The sequence below is a fragment of the Artemia franciscana genome, chromosome 15 (assembly GCF_032884065.1).
Source record: "Artemia franciscana chromosome 15, ASM3288406v1, whole genome shotgun sequence".
Lineage (NCBI taxonomy): Eukaryota > Metazoa > Arthropoda > Branchiopoda > Anostraca > Artemiidae > Artemia > Artemia franciscana.
Window position 1 is genome coordinate 13402356 of NC_088877.1, and position 21913 is coordinate 13424268.

Consider the following 21913-nt stretch of genomic DNA (forward strand, 5'->3'; position numbering starts at 1 on the left):
TCGGGATTTGAAATAAGCGCTCTGAGACATGAGTTCCCTCTAAATATCAAATTTCATTAAGATCCGGTCACTCGTTCTTAAGTTAAAAATACCACAATGCTTCTGATTTTTCCAAATTAACAACCCCCAGCTCCCTAAAAGAGAACGAATCCATACCAATTATGTCAATCTCGTATCTATAATTTGTGCTTATTCTTCCTATCAAGTTTCATCCCAATCTCTCCACTCTAAGGGTTTCCCAAGATTCCCAGTTTCCAAGATTTCTCTTTCCCCCCTCCAGCCCTCTATGTCCCCGGATCCGATTTGAATTAAAAATGGAGCATCTGAGACATAAGATTCTTCTGTATATAGTTTCATTAAGATCCGATCACTTATTTGTAAGATAACTCAATTTTTACGTTTTCCAAGACTTTCGGTTCCCCCCTTCAACTCCCTTCAATGTCACCGGATCTGGTCGAGATTTAAAATGAGAGTTCTGAAGCACAAGATCCTTCCAGAAATTAAATTTCATTAAGATCTGATGACCCGTTTGTAAGTTACAAATACCTAATTTTTTCAATTTTTTCTGAATTACCCCCCCCCCCAACTCCACCAAAGAGAGCGGATCCGATCCGGTTATATTAGTCACCTATCTTGGACTTGTGCTTATTCTTTCCACCAAGTTTCATCCTGATCTCTCCGCTTTAAGCGTTTTCCAAGATTTCCCCCCCCCCTAATGACACTGGATCTGGTCGGGATTTAAAATAAGAGATCTGAGTTTCGAGGTTCTTCTAAATATGAAATTTAATTCAGATACAATCACTCTTTCGTAAGTCAAAAATAACTCATTTTTTCTAATTTTTTAGAATTAACCCTCCCCCCAACTCCCCCAAGGACAGCCTATTCATTCCGGTTATGTCAATCCCGTATCTAGGACTTGTGCTTATTTTCCCCACCAAGTTTCATCCCGACCCCGCATAGTTTCATTCTATGCGTTTCCAAGATTTTAGGTTCCACCCCCCCCCCCCAACTTCCCTTCACCGGATCCGGTCGGAATAAAAAAAGAGCTCTGAGACACGATATCCTTTAAAACATCATATTTCATTAAGATCTGATCACTCCTTTGTAAGTAAAAAATACCTCATTTTTTTTTATTTTTCAGAATTAAGCCTCCTCCCCCAATAAGAGCGGATCCGTTCTGGTTATTTCAATCACGTATCTAGGACTGAGGATTATTTTTACCACCAAGTTTCATCCCGATCTCTCCATTCTAAGCGTTTTCTAAGATTTTAGGTCCCCCCGAACTCCCCCCCCCAATGTCACCAGATCCCGTCGGGATTTAAAACAAGAGCTCTGAGACACGAGATACTTCCAAAAATCAAATTTCATTAAGATCCAATCACTCCTTCATAAGTTAAAATACCTCATTTTTTTCAATTTTTTAGAAATAATCCTCCCCCCAACTCCTTCAAAGAGAGCGGATCCGTTCCGGTTATGTCAATCACGATTCTAGGACTTGTGCTTATTTTCCCCATCAAGTTTCATCCTGATCCCTCAACTCTAAGCATTTCCCGAGATTTTAGGTTCCTCTCTAATTCCCCCCAATGTCATCGGATCCAGTCAGGATTTAAAACAAGAGCTCTGAGACCCGATATTCCTCCAAATTTCAATAAGATCTGATCACTACTTTGTAAGTTAAAATTTCCTAATTTTTTCTAAATTTCTGAATTACCCCCCCCCCCCCAAAAAAAAGATCCATTCCGGTTATGTCACTCACATATCTAGGGCTTCAGTTTATTTTTCCCATCAAGTTTCATCCTGATTCCTCAATTCTAAGCGTTTTCCAAGATTTTAGGTCCCCCCAACTCCCTCCAATTTTAGCGGATCTGGTCGGGATTTAAAACAAGAGCTCTGAGACACAATATCCTTCCAAATATAAAATTTCATTAAGACCCCATCACCTGTTTGTAACCTAAAAAAACTTCATTTTTTCTATTTTTTCCGAATTAACCGACCCCCCCCCCCCCCCCGATGGTCAAATCACGAAAACGACTATTTATAATTTAATCTGGTCCGGTCCCTGATACGCCTGCCAAATTTCATTGTCCTTGCTTACCTGGAAGTACCTAAAGTAGCAAAACCAGGATAGACAGACCAACAGAATTTGCAATTGCTATATATCACTTGGTTAATACCAAGTGCAATAAAAACCACAATAACAGTGTAGACAAGAAATCAAGAGTGATGAAATATCAACTTCTAAATCCCTTAACCCACAACTTTAGAACTAATTCTATATTTACCTGAAGGGGTATGAGATTTAGGATGTTTTGGCATTAACATTCACCCTTTGAGGCATCTGCCCCACCCCAAATAAAAATAACAATCAGAAAACTACTGAATAGGTTTGAAGCTCTCGTCTGCAAATGCTTAAAATAGTGTATTTTTCACCAAAGAAAGGTCATGGATGTGTGATCACTTTACAGAAGAAAAAATGTTTTTAGCTGAAAGTAAGGAGCAACATTAAAACTCAAAACGGACAGAAATTACTCCATATATGAAAGGTAGCCCCCTCTTTAATAGCCTGCTCATTAAAAACACTAAACCTTTTATTTAACACTAAATTTTTTATGCGTTTTTTAGGTTTTTATGTGTACCCCTCCCCCCCCCCCAAAAAAAAAATAATCCTGGATATGGCCATGCTTCCAAATAACAAAAACTATACGTAAAAAATGAGAGTAGTATGGGGTCTGAGTCCTGTGAGGCCCATAGGCACAAGACATTTCAAGACGTTCAGTATGTTTTTAAGGACATTTTTCCATGTAGCTAGCCAAGTGGGAAACCTCCACATGTAAGCTGAACCAAGCTGAACCCTCAGGGCATTCTCCAAGACGCTGGGGATATTATTTACTTATTTAAATTCAAACGACCTTATCAATGACAAGATTAGGGTCAAAGAAACTTGTTTTGCATCAAAATAAAACTTTGCAATCAGACGACGACAGGGTTTCAGAGTCAACATTCCAAAAAAAAACTTTGTAAGCCTAGTACAAAGATTTCCCATTACTTTTGTCTGGTCTCCATTACTCAAACTTTTGCCTCATATGAATAGATTAGTAGGTTTTTTTTTTTTTTAGAGAACTTATAGTCAATCATGTCCCAAATCTGTGCTTTGGCAGGCTTTGGCAGCCTATTAGTCTCACATCAGTCATTTCTAAACTGCTTGAAAGTATTTTCAATGATGCTGTCATTAATCACCTTGAAAAAAATGGCTTACTGTCGAAATCTCAACATGGTTTCAGAAGAAGTCAGTCCATTGAGACAAAGCTGATCCACTCTTATGATATAGTCACTAAATTAATTGAGGAAGGTAAAGGTTAGCTATACTTGTTAGTATAGCAAACAAGAGGATTATTTCACAACAGAATAATTAACTTAATTTCAATTTTAAATTTTTTTTCCTCAGTTGCTTTGATGTTCTCATTGAAGTAACTCTAGCAACTTCTTTTCCCTATGTGGATCATTTATAATTATATTTATTAAAATTGGTGGTGGTTTTATTTGTTTGTATTTTAGAGTTTTTTTTTTGTTTTTATCTGTTTCTCTTACAGTAAGGATGCCTAGTTTGCATACAGACAAAATATCTGCTTTGTTTTAGTTTTTCATCATGTCTCTTCTGGCCAGTCTTGTTTGTTTTCTTTTCATTGAATTTTACCTCTTTTTGTGCTTTTTTTTAGTCTCAGGTAGGCCTGCCATGCAAAAAGTGGGGTAGCAAAGTAGCAATACTAGTTTGCAGTTTTGAAATTTGCTGGCATATTTTGTCCAAAAAAGACATTTTTATTTATGAAAATAACTTTGCTCTTAGAAAAGCAGTCAAAACATATGTTGTGCTCTGCCATGCAAAAAGTGGGGTAGCAAAGTAGCAATGCTACTTGGAAGTTTTCATGGCCTAATAAAACTTGTTGTCAGCTTTTGTCTTGAAAGTGCTAGTGCTTCCTTTATCTCTGAATTTTTTTAGATTTCTCCAAAATCTGTATTCTCAAAAAAGAATCAGTCCCCCAAGAATCCCCTTTTGTTCAGGGTTGCTACCCCCTATTGATTTAATACTAGTGACAATCCACCCCATGTAACTTTCACTGAACTTTTTTGCTACATTCCAAAGCTTTTGTCTCAATTATTTACTACAGATCAAATACCCAACATATTTTATTGAATTACTGACCTTTCTTCCTATGCTAGTAAAAGCATAATTTTTATAAGACTATACCATTGAATTAAACAGTTTGTTGTGGCTGTTGGTAAAGAATTTCATTTTAACATGTTTACATTCAGTCTAATTCTGAGCATCAATGCAAAGAGGGTTATTTTAGACAGCTGAGCCAGGAGTTGTGATTTTGTTTTCTTTTATTATTCTGTTTAATTTTCAGAGGTCTGAAAATATAAGATAGTTGGATTGAAAAATTATCCTGAAATGAAAAAAGGAAAGCAAGTTACCTATGCAGGGGGAGGGGGGCAGGGATTCATGATACATTTGGAGATGTTTTCACTATTGAGCTATAAATTAGATGAATATGCAACCTGTGACCTTTTTTCAAAATGTAACCATTGTTATTACTTGGAGATTAAATGGACCCTTTTAGATGGTACCCTTTTCTCCTATTTTCTACAATTTTGTATGAGACTTATTCTCTCTACTCTAGGTTTTAGGCATAATATATTAATCTCAAATACCTGATAATTGAATATGTCATAGATTAAAGGATATTTATGTTTTATACCACCAACACAAGTTTACACAGGGTTGTCTGTACTAAGAAAAAATTAGCTTAAGCTCAGTGGAAAACAATATTTTCAAGTATATTTTCATCATGTTTTGGTATTTTTGTTTAGGATTAACCTAACTTCACTTCTTGAGTGTTGCAGTATAATACATAAGGACTGAATAAAGGAATTGATCATTTTACCAAGAATCTTCACCATTTAAAAATTTATGTTTCATAGTTTTATACATAGGGTATTTATATTTTATGCCACCAATACTCAAGTTTACACAGTGAAAAACCTGAGAAGAAACTGGTTTTATCTGTCTGTAGCCTACTAAGAAAAAAAAACTAGCTTAAGCTCAGTGAAAAACAAGTGGTGGGTGACAGAATCCTTTGGAATTATATAATTTGGGCTATGTATTTGCACATTAAGGGATGGGGGTTAGATTATTTTAGTTTAGGCTAACCCCCCCTCCCACCCTAAAGTGCAAATATATGGCCCAAATTTGTTTCCAAAGTATTATATTTTCATCATGTTTTGGTATTTTTGTTTAGGATTAACCTAACTTCACTTCTTGAGTGTTGCAGTATAATACATAAGGACTGAGTAAAGGAATTGATCATTTTACCAAGACTTCACCATTTAAAAAATTATTGAATTTTACTTCTTGAACCTAGGACATGGAGGATTAGTAGCCTAAAACAGCCAAATTACTATATAGCACCAATTCTCTGTTTATTTTGGGGATTAGATTAGGGCAAAACTAACATCACAGCTTCATAATGCATGGGACTGCCAGGCTGCCAATCAATGTTGTTTGCCCAGAAAATAAAATGGTAAAATTCTAGTTAATTGACTTCTTGCTATCTCAGAAAGGGTTTAGGTTAGGAAAATGAAACTTTAAGGGATGGGTCAACAGGCAAAAGTATGTCCCAGGAAGGTATTTTAAAGTACCCACCTCCACTCCTTCTCCCTCTAGAGGGCCCTTAAATTTGCCTAAATGACAGGTCTATACCCATTGAAATTTTGACAAAACAACATTTTACCTTAATTTTCAGTTACCAGTTGCTATTTTGCTTTTTCTCTGCCTTTAGTTCTGAAAATGCAATTCCTGTTATTTGAGTAGAATTTTGAGCCATATTAATGGTGTTTTTCAGAATTTGCATCTCTTTAAAACCTTATAAAATGGAATTGAGCGAAGTTATGAAGCTGAGAACAATTTTGTTATACTTCAATTAAGCAGAAGATCTATTTTGCAAGGTTTCACTTTTATAACACATATTTTTTTAAAAATCATCAAAGGTCAAGGCCTTCAAGAGGGAGAATGAGTGGAGGTAGTTGCTTCCAAATACATTCCCAGGACATACTTTAGTCTGTAGATTCATCCCTGAAAGTTTCATTTCCCTAACCTAAACCATTTCTGAGATAGCAAGAAGTCAATTAACTAGAATCTTACCAATAAAATCTTGCATTATATAATTTCAGTCGGCTATAGTGATCAATTAGCATCAAGCATGTAGTTGGGTATGCATGATTTTTATTACTGGCAGCTTTGGAGCTTTTTGAATGTCTGTTGTGAGCTATAGATTACTAGAAAACCTTAAGGAACAATTTAGGCTCAATAAATATTTGGAATGCTCTCTTTTCAGATTCTTATAGGCTAGTGTTTCCTTGTGAAAAGTGGAAATGCAGCAATATTAGGCTACAATAGATTTTCACAAGTTATAAAAAAATAGGCTATACTTGAACCGAAGTCAAGGAAAAAGTTTTTTCCAAAAACTAAAAATGTATTAAAATATATCTTATTAATATATTAGATGTATATTTAAAAATAATATCAGCAATTCAGCTCTTACCTGGCATGGCCCGCCCATGCGGGCATTAAAATTTTTTACATATACATATATATAAGAAAAATACACGCAATTTTGTTCTAGTTATCAGTTAAATTAATTTGCATTAAGATAATGAAGCCCTCTTATTATCTTAATAAGATATTAAACCCATATATCTTACTCTAGGTTGACTTCCCTTAAAATAGATATTTTAAGTCAAAATAGGAATATTAGCTAATATAGATGGCAACAAATATTGTAATTATTAAACAAAACTTTGAGATTTTCGACAAAAACCTTGACCCAATTTGGCGCCAGAATCTTCACCGTGAAAACCCCCCAAAACTCTTATGCAAAGATAAACGATTCAGCATCTTGAAAATCATAAACTTTACATTTAAAATTGATAGCAGGGATGTGTCCCAATTTTTTGCCAAGACTAGCTGGCTACGGCAAAGCCAGTTAAGGGTGAATACCGGTTTGTATAGCCAGTAACGACAAAGATTTACCAGCAATAGAGTATGAGTTTGTGCTATTTCGTAGCAAAAAAAGGCTGGGCCAAACTGGGATCAAATATCATCAAATGAAATGTTCAGATAATCGATGAATTCTATGCTATTGAAAAGCTATGTATTTAAATTTATATTTTTGCGAGTAAAATGATAAATTGGCACATCATGTCTAAGATTTTCGCCAAACTTTGCTATTTATTATTCCCCAATTAAATTAAATAAAGCAACAGTTCACATGCAGAGGCAAAACAACATAATTTGCGAACAAATGGTGCTAAGAATTGAGATAAACCCCTGGCTAGGATACAATTCATTTTTAAACAATTTACACTTAATTTTAGCTGCATATGTTGATAAAAAAAAATTAATAAAGCGGCTAAAAATAATTTGATAGAAATTGTACTGGAAACTCGTCTGCTGCCACTGTCAGTCAAACAAAAGACTTTTTTCTTAAAAAGAAGAAACTTGGTGCAGTTTATGATTTTTTTTTTGAGAGCCTAAGCAGAAATATAAAGCCTTTTTCTCCCCAAAAAAATAATAATTTTCCTAATTTCCTCCCCCACTTATTCAAAAACGATTAAAGTTTTCATATGACCCGCTCCCTCCCAATTATGAGACAAAACAGGGTGTCCTTAGCAAACTAATGATAAATTTAGTTACTTTTTAATGAAATACATTGAATTTACGCAACATTGGTAGTGACTAACACTCTCTTGCCTTTAGGATTCAGGCATAGAAAGGTACGATTTTTTAGATCATCAGAAACCGAATGATCCTGATTGAAAATTTAAAAATAGCGCCTATTAAAATGGAATTTCCATGCTTTAATTAAGTAGCACACATATGCATACAGCATTGTTTACGATCAGCAAGGCTCTGGAATGCAGCAAGAAGGAAAAAACAACAATAAAAACGCATACTAAAAAAAATGAAGAGGACAGACCGCCACCTTTTACTGACTACCCACCAAAAACCAACCTCAAGTATAATGCCATGCATAATAAATAAGGAAACAAACACTTCTAACATGCCTCAATCATATCAAAAAAAGAAAACTATGAAAAAACATAAATGAAAGATAAACAAACGCAAAAATGTACCGAAAAAATTAAATTAAATTATTAAGAAATATAACAAGATTTTATACTTCTTTTCAAAGCACCAAACCAGTTACACTTCTCAGCAGACTGAACTGTAGCGTTCCAGCCACACGAGAAGTAGTTAGAGGATAAGAATATGATTTAACTGATGGGTTAAAAGGAATTAGATTGTTAAAAAATTCCAAAGATGGCATGTAGAATGATAAAAAACAAGAGATGGACTAGTTCTGAGGGTAACAGAAACATGATCACAATTGAAGAAAAAAAACCTGCGAAAAATATAAAGCGACTTTAAGTCCAGCAACGACTTGTTCACAGAACTATTACTTTCAAAAGATTCTTTTCTGTGTCATCTGTCCTAGAGATTGGTATAATGAGGAAGAAGAAATTAAGATTCAGACAATAGGGTTGACATTCACTTTTATAATTAACCTGGGAAAAATATGCTCGAGCTTTCTCGATAAACCAAAAAACCACAATAACTTCATTTTAATTAAAGTAATACGATGCATGGACGACATATCATCATCAAGGAAAATACGTAGAAATCAGACTTACGGATCACAGTGTCTATTGAGAAAACCTGTCAATGAAAGCAATTAGAGTGTCCTCATCTCATGAAAATATTCACTCATGGGCATGGATATATTCCGGGTGATACCAAACTCTGCTTGAGACGGTGGTTGGGAACGGGAACCAACACGGTATCCATTCCAGACGAATAGAAATGACATTAACCGCTAATATTCTCCTTTCAACGTAATGAGATTACTGAAAGTGCGTATATTCGTGGGTTAAGGAATCGAAAGCTTTTTAAGGTCACGAAATATAGCGACAAGAGTCAAACTAGAGTCAAGAGCTGAATGTAGGAAATTTAAAAGAGTAGCATATGCAAGAGGTGTTGAGTGCTTTGCTCGGAAAACAAATTCAAAATCATGAAAAAAAATCTTTGATTCTAAAAAAAGGGAAAAGATACATTTTTGATAATGTAGCTAAATGCAAACAGTAGAGATGTCAACCAATTATCATTTCGATCACTCTCGGTAACACATTTGAATAAAACAATCACCTCAGCTCCCATAAGAGAACTGAGAAACTTGCATTCACAAATGACATATTTACGAAAACTGACAAGGGAGAAATAATTGAAGGACGAATCAATTTCACTTTCTTATAGGGTATACAATCAGGACCTAATTACAATGAACCTTTAAGTAGGGGTTTCGTTGGTGGGGGGAAGTTCTCCCCCCAATAATGTGGAGAAAAATTTTATTATATATTCCATGCCTCATGACTATCTGGATACGGACACCTCTTGCCCCCCCCCCCATTTAAAAATCCTTGAGGTTCGTCCTTAGATTTAGTCTAATAATAAGTCTACTCATCCCATATTTGAAACTAGATCCAGGGAAATTGACTAACTTCAAGGAAATTGCAGGGGGATAGTAGGCCCCCAATAATATTGAGAAAAAATCTATTATATACCCAATATCCCTTGATTATCCGGATATGGACCCCTTTTGTCCCCCCAGTAAAAATGCTGGAGATCGTCCCCTGCATTTTAGTCTAAAAACAAGTCTGTTTATCTTATCTTTAGAAACTAACTCTAGGAAAATTGAAAGAGGGGGGCAGCAGCCCCCTCGATAATGTGGAAAAAATTATTATAAACTCTATGTCCCATGACTATCCGGATACGGATCCATCTTGCCCCCCGAAAAAAAAAAAAATTCTGGAGATCCGCCCCTGCCATTTCTTGTTATAACAAGTCTACTCATCTTATCTTTAGAAGTTAGCTCCAGGGAAATTGACTTCAAGCAACTTGGACTATGATACGATCTAATATTAGAATTTAAAGGAAAGAAGCTTACTGAAGAAGCAATTGCTTATTTAGCGTAAGAGTTAAGAAATGGGAGATAAATGGTTCTCGAATTTTAATTTCACCGTGAACAACTGGGCCATGAACCAGGTGTTGACATATACAACTTCCAAAGGTCGTTTTTCCTTCTTCAACTTCTAAGAAGGCTGGGGGTTCTCCATTAATTCATGAGGATAAATCACTTAGATGTGAAACCAAAAGAGGATACAATACATTCATCGACAACGGAAGTTTCTGTATTTTCATAAAAGGAGGAAAAATCCTGTCCTTCCTGATGTCCGTCATCAGGGAGGTCCTTCCTGAGCAAAGTCGATGGTTCTTGAGTCAGTTACGGAGCAGGAGATGATAATAAAAATTTCGTCATTAAAAATTCTTCAACTGGATTCGACCAAATTCCTGCCAAAGTAATTAAACAGATTCTTCCCTCAATTATTACACCACTGTGCAACTTGGTTAACCAGTCATTCAAGCTCGGAATATTCCTTCAAAGTCTTAAGTTGGCACGAGTGATAGCATAGACAAAACAATATATATAATATAGATATATTATATGTATTAGGTCTAGTTTTTTGAGCTTGTCTCCTCATGGGCCTATGTCATATATGCATGTATATGTGAATAGTAAATAAGTAAGTAAAGTAAGTAAAATATTTATTACCCGTATTTTTCACATGGAACAAAACGGAGTACAATGAAAAAAAAGAAAAAAGAAAAAAAAGAGAGGAAAAACGGAGAGAAATTTAAAACACAACATGAAAAAATACACAATCAAGAACTGTAGAAGTGTTTAAGCCAGGGATGGTTCCATTTTGCCTGAAATTTAGAAATCAACCGGTTCACCGCTATACTGGGGTCTGCAATCCTGTGTTTATCAATCAGATAAGTATTTCTCGTCCCCAAGGGGCATCGCAGTAGGAACTTCGCGAACCTAAAATAAAGGGATTGGAGCTTGTGTTTTTGGGTGTCAGTTAATAAATTCCAAAATGGCGCAATATATATAGAATATGCAGCAGTGCGACAGCGTTATACATATTAGCGAGATATTTTCGGCATAAGAGGAGTCAGCTGGCGACGATAGACCCATACGCAGTGCGGAGTTTTTCCTCGACGTGTTTGACGAGCAGTAGACGAGTTTCGTTAAGGTTACGGCCTATGGGTAGACCCACATACACGACATGAGATGAAACTGTAATTGACTCGCTACCCAGCAGGAGGTGTTCAGGCTGAGAAGGACTATTGTTGAAAAAAAGAACTGCAGATTTAGAAGTATTGAAAGCCAGGCCGATTTTTTGGTATTCATCACGTAGGATCAAGAAATTCAATTGCAGACCCCTAATAGACCGACTTAGATTTAATAGATTGTCCGCGTATGTAAGTAGCGACACATTTATATTCTTGGAGATACATGAAACATTGACACATGCCTGGGCATTTAAAACACTGTTATTGTACAAACTTGGGGATAATAATGAACCCTTGCGGACACCTTTCTTTACTAGAGGAACTACTAATGTGACGCGGTTACCTCTCTCGTGAGATAATCCATTTTGCCAATGGTTTTTATGTCCCAGAAGTATACTCATGAACTTACCATGAGTATGAGCTCTTACAAGAATATATATACCCACAGACCACAATACAATAATAGTAATTTAATTTCCAAGCAACATCGAAATTTAAAACTATAAAATTCTACAAAGTTGATTACTTCTACAGAAGTAATGAAATGTATTTTTTTTTCTGGGTTTTATTGTCAAGAATGCTCTCAACTATAAGTATGAGAAACAGTGGTTTGTTGGTATTTGACTGTTTCTCTAAAATAGACAGTGTAGGAAAATGCCAATTGCTGCTTTTATTTATATATACCACAATATTTTGGGAAAATGGATGCCTATAATCATTTTTTTTGTCTAAGTGTATGACTGTTAGGGTTTATGCTCCCTTTGTAACTTTTGGTGTGTTATTTTTCTGATCCCTGCTGCAGTTTTAATATGTCAACAGAAAACGACTATTTTTTTTTTATCATACCATAGCCAAGATTGAGTTCAATCCATCTACCAAATTATCTATTTAAACTGGTTCTACGTAGTTTTAAAATTGAGAATACTTTGAATATCTGTTGACAGTTATTGAATAGAGGACAGTTTCCCTAATTTTTAGGCAAATTTAGGTCATTCTTCAGTAAAAAAAAAATTTGCTGTCAATCTGGCTCTGTGAATGGATTGATGTTAGACTAATGAATCCAATGGTATAAGTGTTTTTGTCTTTTGGTGGAAGTTACTGCTGCAGGCTTGTTTCAGAGTCAGCATATACCCTAAGATGATGTTCAACTGGATATTATTTGAGGGTTTTAAGCTTTCATAAAACAGTATTTTTAAGATGTTAGTTTATAAGATGATAACTGTTGTTTTAAAGAGGTAATAGTTTTTTTTACCAATTCCTGGTAAAAGTTACCAAAAAATATTACCGAGGACGTTAGCAGCTTAGGCCTGTTGCTTAAAATTGCAAAAAAAAAAAAAAAAAAAAAAAAAAAAAACAGGCAAGGTGCCATTGTTTCAATGTTTTGAAACATTTTTCCTCACCTTTCTGTTTCAATAATTATGTTATCAAAGATCAACACCGGCATCACATGTCTTGTATTTTCTCTGGACTTGATATCTGCTTAGTCATTTATGCTGATGACATTTTTACATTCAGCCAAATTTCAGAAAACATTTCTGAAACTTTTCAAGAACATCAAATGGAATACTTAAAACTGGTCTTGTATTCAGTGTTGGAAAGTCCAATGCTGTGTTTTAACTGGGAAGACCCTCTTCCCGATGAAATTTTACTTGGCAATTCAAAGATCCATCCGTCTGACCAAATCATTTATCTTGGGTATTCCCATTGGAAATACAATCCTAACAGGACACATCAAATGCCGCATATCAGCTTCTTATACTTCAATAGTCTCTGTTAAGCTTCGTTTCAATCGTCGTTATCTGACAATGCTATACTATACCATGCTCTCCCAAACATCATCTACATTACTTCTTTCAGAAGATTCTTACAAATGCGGATAAATTGAAAATTCGTTTCACTTTATATTGTTTTGCAAAATTCCTACTTAAATATTCATTTTGGACATGCAATTCAAAACTCGTCAGTAGTTTTCATATAGCAGATCCTACTGTAGCTTTTGCTAAACTTGTAGAGAAACACAACCAAAAGATTTCAAAACAGGCTTGGAACCAACGCCTTCTATACAAGTCACATTGTCATAGTTGTGTAGTGCCTCTTTTACTTCTTTTTTTTTGTAGTGCTCTGTCACTTTCATTTTGTATGAAGATGGATTTTCAAATAATAATAATTAAGAACGAGAGAAGAGGTCGTAAAAAAACCTAAACTGAATCCCACAATATAGACTGATAGATGCTGTAAATCTATTTTCTATTATAGATGCTATGTGTCATTTGATATAATCAGGCGTGTCCTGGCAGACTATTTTCAATACGATGTACAATACGTAATGAACGTCACAGATGTAGATGATAAGATTATTAAGAAAGCTAGGCAAACACATCTGTTCAAACTGTACACCCAAGCAGATCATCCCGTAGACAAGTTGGTGAAGGATTGCAAAGAAGCTATACAGGTTAGCTTTATTATTATGGTTGTTAATGACTGTCTTAGCTTTGAAAAAGGAAGTGAAAAGCCAAGTATGATGAGTTTTGTAATTGTACATATGTAAATTCTAGGAATATAGCATTTCATAAAGTTAAGGCACAGGAAACACGAATTGGAAATCGGGAATACGAAACTGTTAGTGAAAATGGACTATTTTCAGCCTTCCATCCTTCAGTCTTATAGTTTCCATAGTTTTGCTTTCAGGCAATGGGTTTAGACTTTGCTCTAAGGGGATTTATGTCTTGTTGATAAAGATTAGTGTAAAACAGAAGGAAGTCCAAGTAAATATATGGTGCTTAACCAACAATACTAAAGTAAAATCATATGTTCGCCCAGGATAGAAAAAGAAATACATGGGAATCCATTCGTATATTTTCTGATTAAGAGGTTTTAGGACTTGATGTTGTGTTATTTGACCTTGATAATTTCAAAAAGTGTCAAAACTAGTACTTGTGAGCTAGGTTAGCAGCAATTGTCCAAATCTGTCAGTGTCACCAACGGATATCATAAATTACCATCTTTTTGGCTTTTTGTTTACTTGGGCAATTGCTGAAATCAGTGTTAGGGAAAGATGCAACCAAGTGCCATAAATTTTCCACTTTTCGGGTCTTTACTAGGACAAGTTTTAAAGATGAAGGATGATAGCTTGCCAAAAAATCGTTAACCACTAACCATTCCCTTGAATACGACCTTGTCAATACGATTCGTTTTCATATCACGAGTAAGTTTAAGGCACTCAAAATAAAGTTACTAATAGTCGTTGCGCAACCATTTATGAATGAATTAAATTGGTGTCCCAGTGGAGTGCCGCCACTCTCATGGAGCTTTGACGACACAGTGGTCTCCGCTTTTACACGCTGAGATCTGTCTATCGACTAATATTGGAATTGCTGGTACTAACCAGGTGATATTCTTTGTTTTAAGAAGGATTTTTTTTTTTTTTCCAAAATTGATACCAAGGAATGCTCCTTGAGCATTTCATAGAAGGGATGTAATTTAACCTTATATGATAGTACATTAGCTTGCGGCTTTATGCTGCTCTCTTTTTATTATTAATATTTTTGCAACAACCAAGGGAAGGCCTTACCCAGTAATCTTCTCTAATTTGATTTATTTACTTTGTTGCCTTTGGTTTTACTATTAATTATTTTGTTGAGAATCTTTTGATTTGCTTCCTAATATTTATGCCAAATTTCTTGAAAAAAGGTATATTTTTGGGAGTTTTTGTGACCAAAACCACTCCTATTTTGAAGGTGGTTACAGAGAACATTTGACTGTTAATAATATTTGACATGAAATGAGCCCCCAAGAAAGATTCACATAGACAGTGAAATATGCCACCCTTCACAGTGCTAAGGCTTTACAAAAATAAATACTAAGTAAAAAACTGCTCGGACTTAGAAAAAAAGTTATGTTTTTTTACAAATATTTTGTACTGAAACTAATAATAGTGGTTCAAAAGTATTTCTTTTCTTCATATCGTGACTTCTTGGAGGAATAGGAAAAAAATATTTTACTTCAAGAAAAAATTAAAAACCTATCTCGCAACTATGAGAGATTCAAAGGAACTACATGTATCAAAATTAAAATCTATCTTTCAACAAATGACTGTTTTGTATGTTCAGTCTCTTAGAAATGAGTGTCTTTCATTTAGACCTTCTGCTTCGTCCTACTCTTCAATAAAGATTATCTTCTGTAGTCTGACGGGTATAGAATGACATTTAATGTCATTAATGACATATGTTTGTACTGACCAAAGAAAAATTGTTTTATCAAATATTTATAATAAGCCAGTTATTATGGTGATTGGCTTCTTTTTCAGCTCTTGTATTTATCTTTAAATCGTTAGTACACATTAAATACCTTATTTTTCAGCACCATAAGGAAGCAATGGCTAAACAAACAGATCCAGATAAAACAGGTCTGTTTCAAAAGCAACTGGAGATAGTAACTAGGGCATATGAAGATTTTAAAACAGCTGACAGTGCAGCCAAAGAGAACAAAGAGGTTAGTTTTCTTGGTGTTTGAAGATTTATGGCTCTACATTCATAAGCTACTTACTGCAGATTTATAGGCTGCTTTAGAAATACCAGGAGCAGTGACTAATGACCATAAGAAGGTGCCAGATATATTAAAGAACGGATAATATGTAGTGGTTGTAGAGGCGTGTACACAAGGGGGAAGGCCTCTTTCCTTATCCTGGTTTACGTAAATTTTTCCTATATCTCTGGCAGTTTTTATATAATTCAATTTTGTTGCTGTTATAGCAACTATTATAGAGACCCCCTGCCCTCCTCGCGCAAGTAAAATTGACTATGTTTGCCCCCAAAATTGGCTATTTAATTCTCCTCGACCTCAATCAATCAATCAATCAATCAATCAATCAATCAATTTATTAATTCTAAAAGAAAAACTATTACAAAAGTAAAGCAGTTACTAGGCCCATGAAGCTTTGCTTGTAATGATGCCTCACTACGAATCATTTTTTTTTAATATAAGGGGTACAGATAATGAATATAAAGGGTTGCGGGAATGTTTTTTTTAGTGAACCTAGCAAAAGTTACAGAAAAGGCTGAAGTCAAGAGAGGCACATGTAGGCTCTTGGCCTGCCCACCTCATGACTGGATTTCTATGATTTGTATTATTCCCTATAGTTCTATTTAATTCACCTATTTGCTGCCTTAACGACTTTGACTCCCTAACCGTATTTTGAGCACGCATCGGTAGTCGGACTATTACGGGCTTTGGCAGTTCACAATGTCAGATAATATTTAAGCCCATTAAAACTTAGACTTGGAGTGTCGTGTTTCTTAAGTATTAGCCACATACATGCTTCGTATTTTGAAATCAATTTCGTCGGTTCTTGGGCGTCACGGGACAATGCTACCCTGCTACACAATATTGCTGACAGCACATTTAACCACATTTTGTTCCCATAAACTTAGTGTATTTGTAATTGTGAACGTATTAAACCCGTTATTCTGGTAATTGACATGGAAATAAACTTTGTTGTGGTTGCATTCAAAATCGCATATTTGTCTGACAAAAATAAAAACAGCATCAAAAACTGCAAAAAGTGCAACAAAACAAAAAAAATTTCAAATGTGCATGTGAATTGAGTAAAATCAATCTTATTTATAGAATTTCAAAGCTATATGCTAAAAAAAAGACCTTATTTTGTTATTCCAGAACTTTGATGGATTGGGTACGCTACTCTGACTCTGCAGAGGGTTCCGTTTTCACAGTTAAAGGGCTGTATAGTCGTTGAGTTTTGACATAAAAAATAAGCCTTCAAACTAGCATTTCTTTGATAATCAACTTAAGCGTTTTTTAGGCCATCCTTTTAGTTAGAGATTTTTGAGCGTTTTTAGGCCATCTTTCTACTTTGAGAGATTTTCTGTGTATGTTGGAGTATTTTCAATCCAATATTCGTGGAATTACTTACTATATCACCTATTTGACAATTGATGACTGCTTCTGTTCTTCTTCTGAAAAAAAAACAAAAAACACCACCTGGAATCCACAATGGACTCCTTCCGGCTTCTAGCAGGTTTCTTCTGACTATTCATTTAATATTTCAAATAGCAAGAGAACCATGAGATATGTAAAAAGGCTTTTGTTTCCTTCAACATAAACACGATCTTTATGTTAAATCATTTTTTTTTTCTTATATAAAATTGTGAAGGAATGTAAGGCTTAGCAAATTATTTTCGCTGAGTGTTCATGTTCTCTAAATTAAAAATAATTTGCCACGAATGTACTACCTTTTCTATGAGGAAAGCTAGCTAATTGTTTGCACATATGCGCTTTTAAATCACTGAAACTAAATGCAACGTTTACCAAGAACTTAAGACGGAACAAAATAAAGTTATGGTCGTGCTCGAAATTTAAGGGCATCCTTTAGCAAATTATCATACACTGGGTGTTTATGAAGAGGCGTATTTACGTTTAGTAAGATCAGCCTTGATTTAAACATCAGTTTTCTTGGCGCCAATTACTCAAGTATACCAAAGAAGAGACTGCATTCTTTGTGGGACTATATTGCATCTAAAGTAGCGAAAGAAATAAAAACTAACTAAACATTTTAAACTTAAAGAAAAGAAGTAAAAGTATGAGGAAAAATGAACACAAAAAAAAATTGATCTTGATCAGAAATGTTAAAGCTCTCCAGAACTAAAAAAAGAGAAAAAACACCAGAAAAAGTAGAGAAATCCTGTCTCTTTGTGTCTTTTTATTTGATGTTTTTTGGTTTATTTTATTTGTGTGTTCTGTTTTTCTTTTATTTTTATTTTTTTTATTTTAGACTTGACAAAATTGAAACTTCATTTTTTTTTTAAAGGTTTACCTAAAGCTGGCTAGAGATGTTCTTTCCAATTGGCTTGACACAATGGAAGGTGCCACTGTAAGTGATAAAAGTATATTTGCAAGCACTGCCAAACAATTTGAAGATACATTTTTCAGAGATATGGAGTCTCTTAATGTACTGCCCCCTAATGTTGTGACAAGGGTATCTGAATATATCTCCCCTATAGTTGACTTTATCCAAAAAATCATTAACCAAGGTTATGGTTATGAATCCAACGGATCTGTGTATTTTGACGTTAATGAGTTTGATGGAAGTGATGGACATTTTTATGCAAAGTTAAGACCAGACCAGTATGGAAATACTAAAGCTTTAGAAGAAGGAGAAGGTAGGCTGTAATATGTTCGCTTTGAAAAAAAAGCTATCCAAAGAAATATGGTGACAGGGTCAAAAACAGAAGGAATATTATTAGCTGTAGGTGACCTACACGGCTAGAACCCGTGCAGGGGTGGTGGTGTATTTGAAACCCACTTTAGGTGGGTTCAACTCAATTTAATTGGAGGGAAGAGGTTAAATCTGGACTGTCCATTGTGTATCAAAAGTGGTTGAAACAGTTTTTTTCAAATTATATATATATATACATATATATATATATATATATATATATATATATATATATATATATATATATATATATATATATATATATATATATATATATATATATATATATATATATTAATAAATAAAAGTATTTATTTAAACTCCATATTGTATATACGTGATTTTTTTCCCATCTGTTTTACTCTGAAATTGCTACAAGACTCCATATTAAAGAGTAATTGAAATTAGCCAAGATAGATAATTTTTCCTTTAAGTCTGAAAATATTCTATCAGCATTGCCTTATCTCTTTTTTTTTCTAGAGTTCAAATACTATTTTAGATTTTAGTTATCTTATTTTGATGTGTTTTTGATTCAATTATGTTTTTAAGCCTATTGTAAATTACTGCTTTGTTTCATTTGTTGAAGTATTTTTCTTTTGCTTGTCATAACTTGTCATAACCATTTTAAACTTTCTTTCATAATAGACTTAGATATTGGAATCAAGTCACCGTTTCTTATAGAGGTTATTATTAAATATTTAGTCACCTAAATGAGCATCTGAAATTGTCGTAGAGAAGTTCTTTTGGACAAGATCTAGTTTTTATGGCACTTGCCTGTTGGCCAAGTGCTATATAGTAATTGTAATTTCTATCAGTTTGTTGGTTTGTCTGTCTGTCCTGGTTTTGCTAGTTCGGGCACTTCCAGATACGCTAGGACAATGAAAGTTGGCAGGCGTATCAGGGACCGGACCGGATTAAATTAGAAATAGTCGTTTCCCCGATTCGACCATCGGGGGGTTAGTGGAGTTAATTTGAAAAATTAGAAAAAAAGATCTTTTAACTTACGAACGGGTGATCGGATCTTGATGAAATTTGATATTTAGAAGGACCTCGTGTCTCAGAGATCTTATTTTAAATCCCGACCAGATCCACTGACTTTGGGGGGAGTTGGAGGGGGAAACCAGAAATCTGGGAAAACGCTTAGAGTGGAGAGATCGGTATGAAACTTGGTGGGAAGAATAAGCACAAGGCCTAGATACGTGATTGACCTAACTGGACCAGGATCTGCTCTCTTTGGGGAAGTTGGGGGTGGGGGATTTCCAGTGCTTTGGCGAGTTTGGTGCTTATGGACGTGCTAGGACGATGAAAATTGGCAGGCGTGTCAGAGACCTGCACAAATTGACTTGATAACAGTCGTTTCCCCGATTCGACCATCTTGGGGGGGGGCCAGAGGGAGGGGAAATCGTGAAAATTGAGGTTTGTTTAGCTTACGAATTGGTAATCATATCTTAATGAAACTTGATATATAGAAAGACATCAGGTCTCAGATGCTCCATTTTCAATTCAGATTAGATTCAGGGACATTGGGCAGTGAAGGGGGAAACGGAAATCTTGGAAAACGCTTAGAGTGGAGAAATCGGGATGAAACTTGATGGGAAGAATAAGCACAAGTTCTAGATACGTGATTGACATAACCGGACTAGATCCGATCTCTTTGTAGTATTTGGGGGTATTTCTAGTGCTTTGGCGAGTTCGAGAATAAGCACAAGTTCTAGATACGCGGTTGATATAACCGGACTAGATTCGATCTTTTTGGATGAGTTGGAAGGATTTCCAGTGCTTTGGCGAGTTCAGTGCCTCTTGATGTGCTAGGATGATGAAAATTGTTATATTTTAGGTTCCGATGTCGTCACAAGTGCCATATGAGCTTTTGGCTCTTGTTTTTGTCAGTGTTTCAAAGAGCACACGTTTCATAGCTATTGTGGAATGTGATAAATTTCTAGTTACCTGTTCATATCGAATTAATATGTTCAAAAAAATTAGCATAAGACTACAAGCCTACCTAAGCAAAGGACTCGTCTAATTTGCCTATATTCACAAGTGGATACAGCCAAAGATTTTAGGGCGTAGGAGGGGGAGAGGTGTCAGTGGATTTTCCCAGGTGTAGATCAAGTAATCTGCCAAAATGAGCATCTTTAGTTAATAAATTTCTGATGTTTATTGGAGAATTACCCATTTTTCTGTGCTTATTTTAATGGCATTTGCGGATACCAAACTAAAGCAGATTAATTTTAAATTTATCAACATTCTTCGAATAACTTCTTTCCTTCTGTGTGCTCTTTTCTTCTTTTTTCTAGTGGAAATTTAGGATTAGAAAACCTCTCCTTTAAAATCACGGAAAGTTGTAGAATCTTTTATCCAGACTTCAAAAATTGAAAATTTGGAATTATTCTCGATTTTTTGTGTGTTTCGATTGTTCAATCTATTTGTCTGTTTAACTAGACCTTAAGGATACTTATAAATTCAGTTTATGCAACAATACACATATATATATATATATATATATATATATATATATATATATATATATATATATATATATATATACAATAATATAGAATTATTATAATGTACATACTATAACATAATATAAAATAATATATAATATATAGTAATAAAGAGTAATAGAGTCTAGTTTTGTGGATCAATGATATTACGTTTTTTCTCAGAACTTGCATTTTTCTATGTATTAGTTAAAAAAATAAACTAAATTTACAAGATTAGAACAATAAACTAGATTAGAAAAAATAAACCAGGGTACTGTAGAGTACCCTTAAGTAGTTGGACTTTTTTTTTTATTTCTACCTTAAGTCACATAGTGATTCGAGATTCTCAAGATAACAAACGGTACTCTCTTTTTTTTATCTAAATACTTACAAAACGTAGTAAAAATTATATATAGCGAAAACTATACTTATGAAGCTTAGCGAAAAATATATTTATTAAAGTATATAGGCTAAAAGTATGTATATAAATCATAATTTTAGAATGATTCAGAAATCCAGATCAGATGGTCCAAAATTTTCCAACGGATCGGGAAATTCGTTGGACAATTGTAAGGAATCTTAGTGGTTTGAGCACGCTGTTACACTTTTTCATGTAAATTCCCGTCAGTTTTTTTTTTCAAAATTAGTTTCTGTTCGTTTTTAGTTAATTTTAATCAGTTTAGAAAAATTAAAAGACTAATTTTTAATTAATTTTGTTCATTTTTGATTGCAAAAAGTTTAAAGTTTTTCAAAATTCCCATCAAAATCAGTATTTCTATCAACATCAAAATTTCATCAAAGTATCAAAACTAATATCAAAGTAACAAAGTAAAAAAAAGTATCAAAGTAATTAAGGTATCAAAGTAATTAAGGTATGAAAGTAATTAAGGTATCAAAGTAACAATAAGGAACTTGCATAACTTTCAGTCCTCACCCCGTTTGTCTAAA

General features: G+C 34.4%; 3 protein-coding genes across 7 annotated transcripts in view; 1 reads left to right on the forward strand and 2 right to left on the reverse strand.

The window, feature by feature from the left end:
- LOC136036076 (uncharacterized) overlaps nt 1–6626 on the reverse strand; it is a 53388-nt gene extending 46762 nt beyond the window's left edge. For all 3 annotated transcript variants that reach the window (XM_065718046.1, XM_065718044.1, XM_065718045.1), the window contains exon 1: nt 6600–6626. In XM_065718046.1, the coding sequence (XP_065574118.1) occupies nt 6600–6617 (18 nt within the window). In that variant the 5' untranslated portion in view covers nt 6618–6626. The remainder of the gene's footprint in view (nt 1–6599) is intronic.
- LOC136036075 (high mobility group protein DSP1-like) overlaps nt 1–21913 on the reverse strand; it is a 161909-nt gene that overhangs the window by 71470 nt on the left and 68526 nt on the right. The window lies entirely within an intron of this gene.
- LOC136036640 (cysteine--tRNA ligase, cytoplasmic-like) overlaps nt 6822–21913 on the forward strand; it is a 53465-nt gene continuing 38373 nt past the window's right edge. The window contains exons 1-4 of the mRNA XM_065718940.1: nt 6822–6836; nt 13470–13700; nt 15608–15739; nt 18072–18423. Of these exons, the coding sequence (XP_065575012.1) occupies nt 6822–6836; nt 13470–13700; nt 15608–15739; nt 18072–18423 (730 nt within the window). The remainder of the gene's footprint in view (nt 6837–13469; nt 13701–15607; nt 15740–18071; nt 18424–21913) is intronic.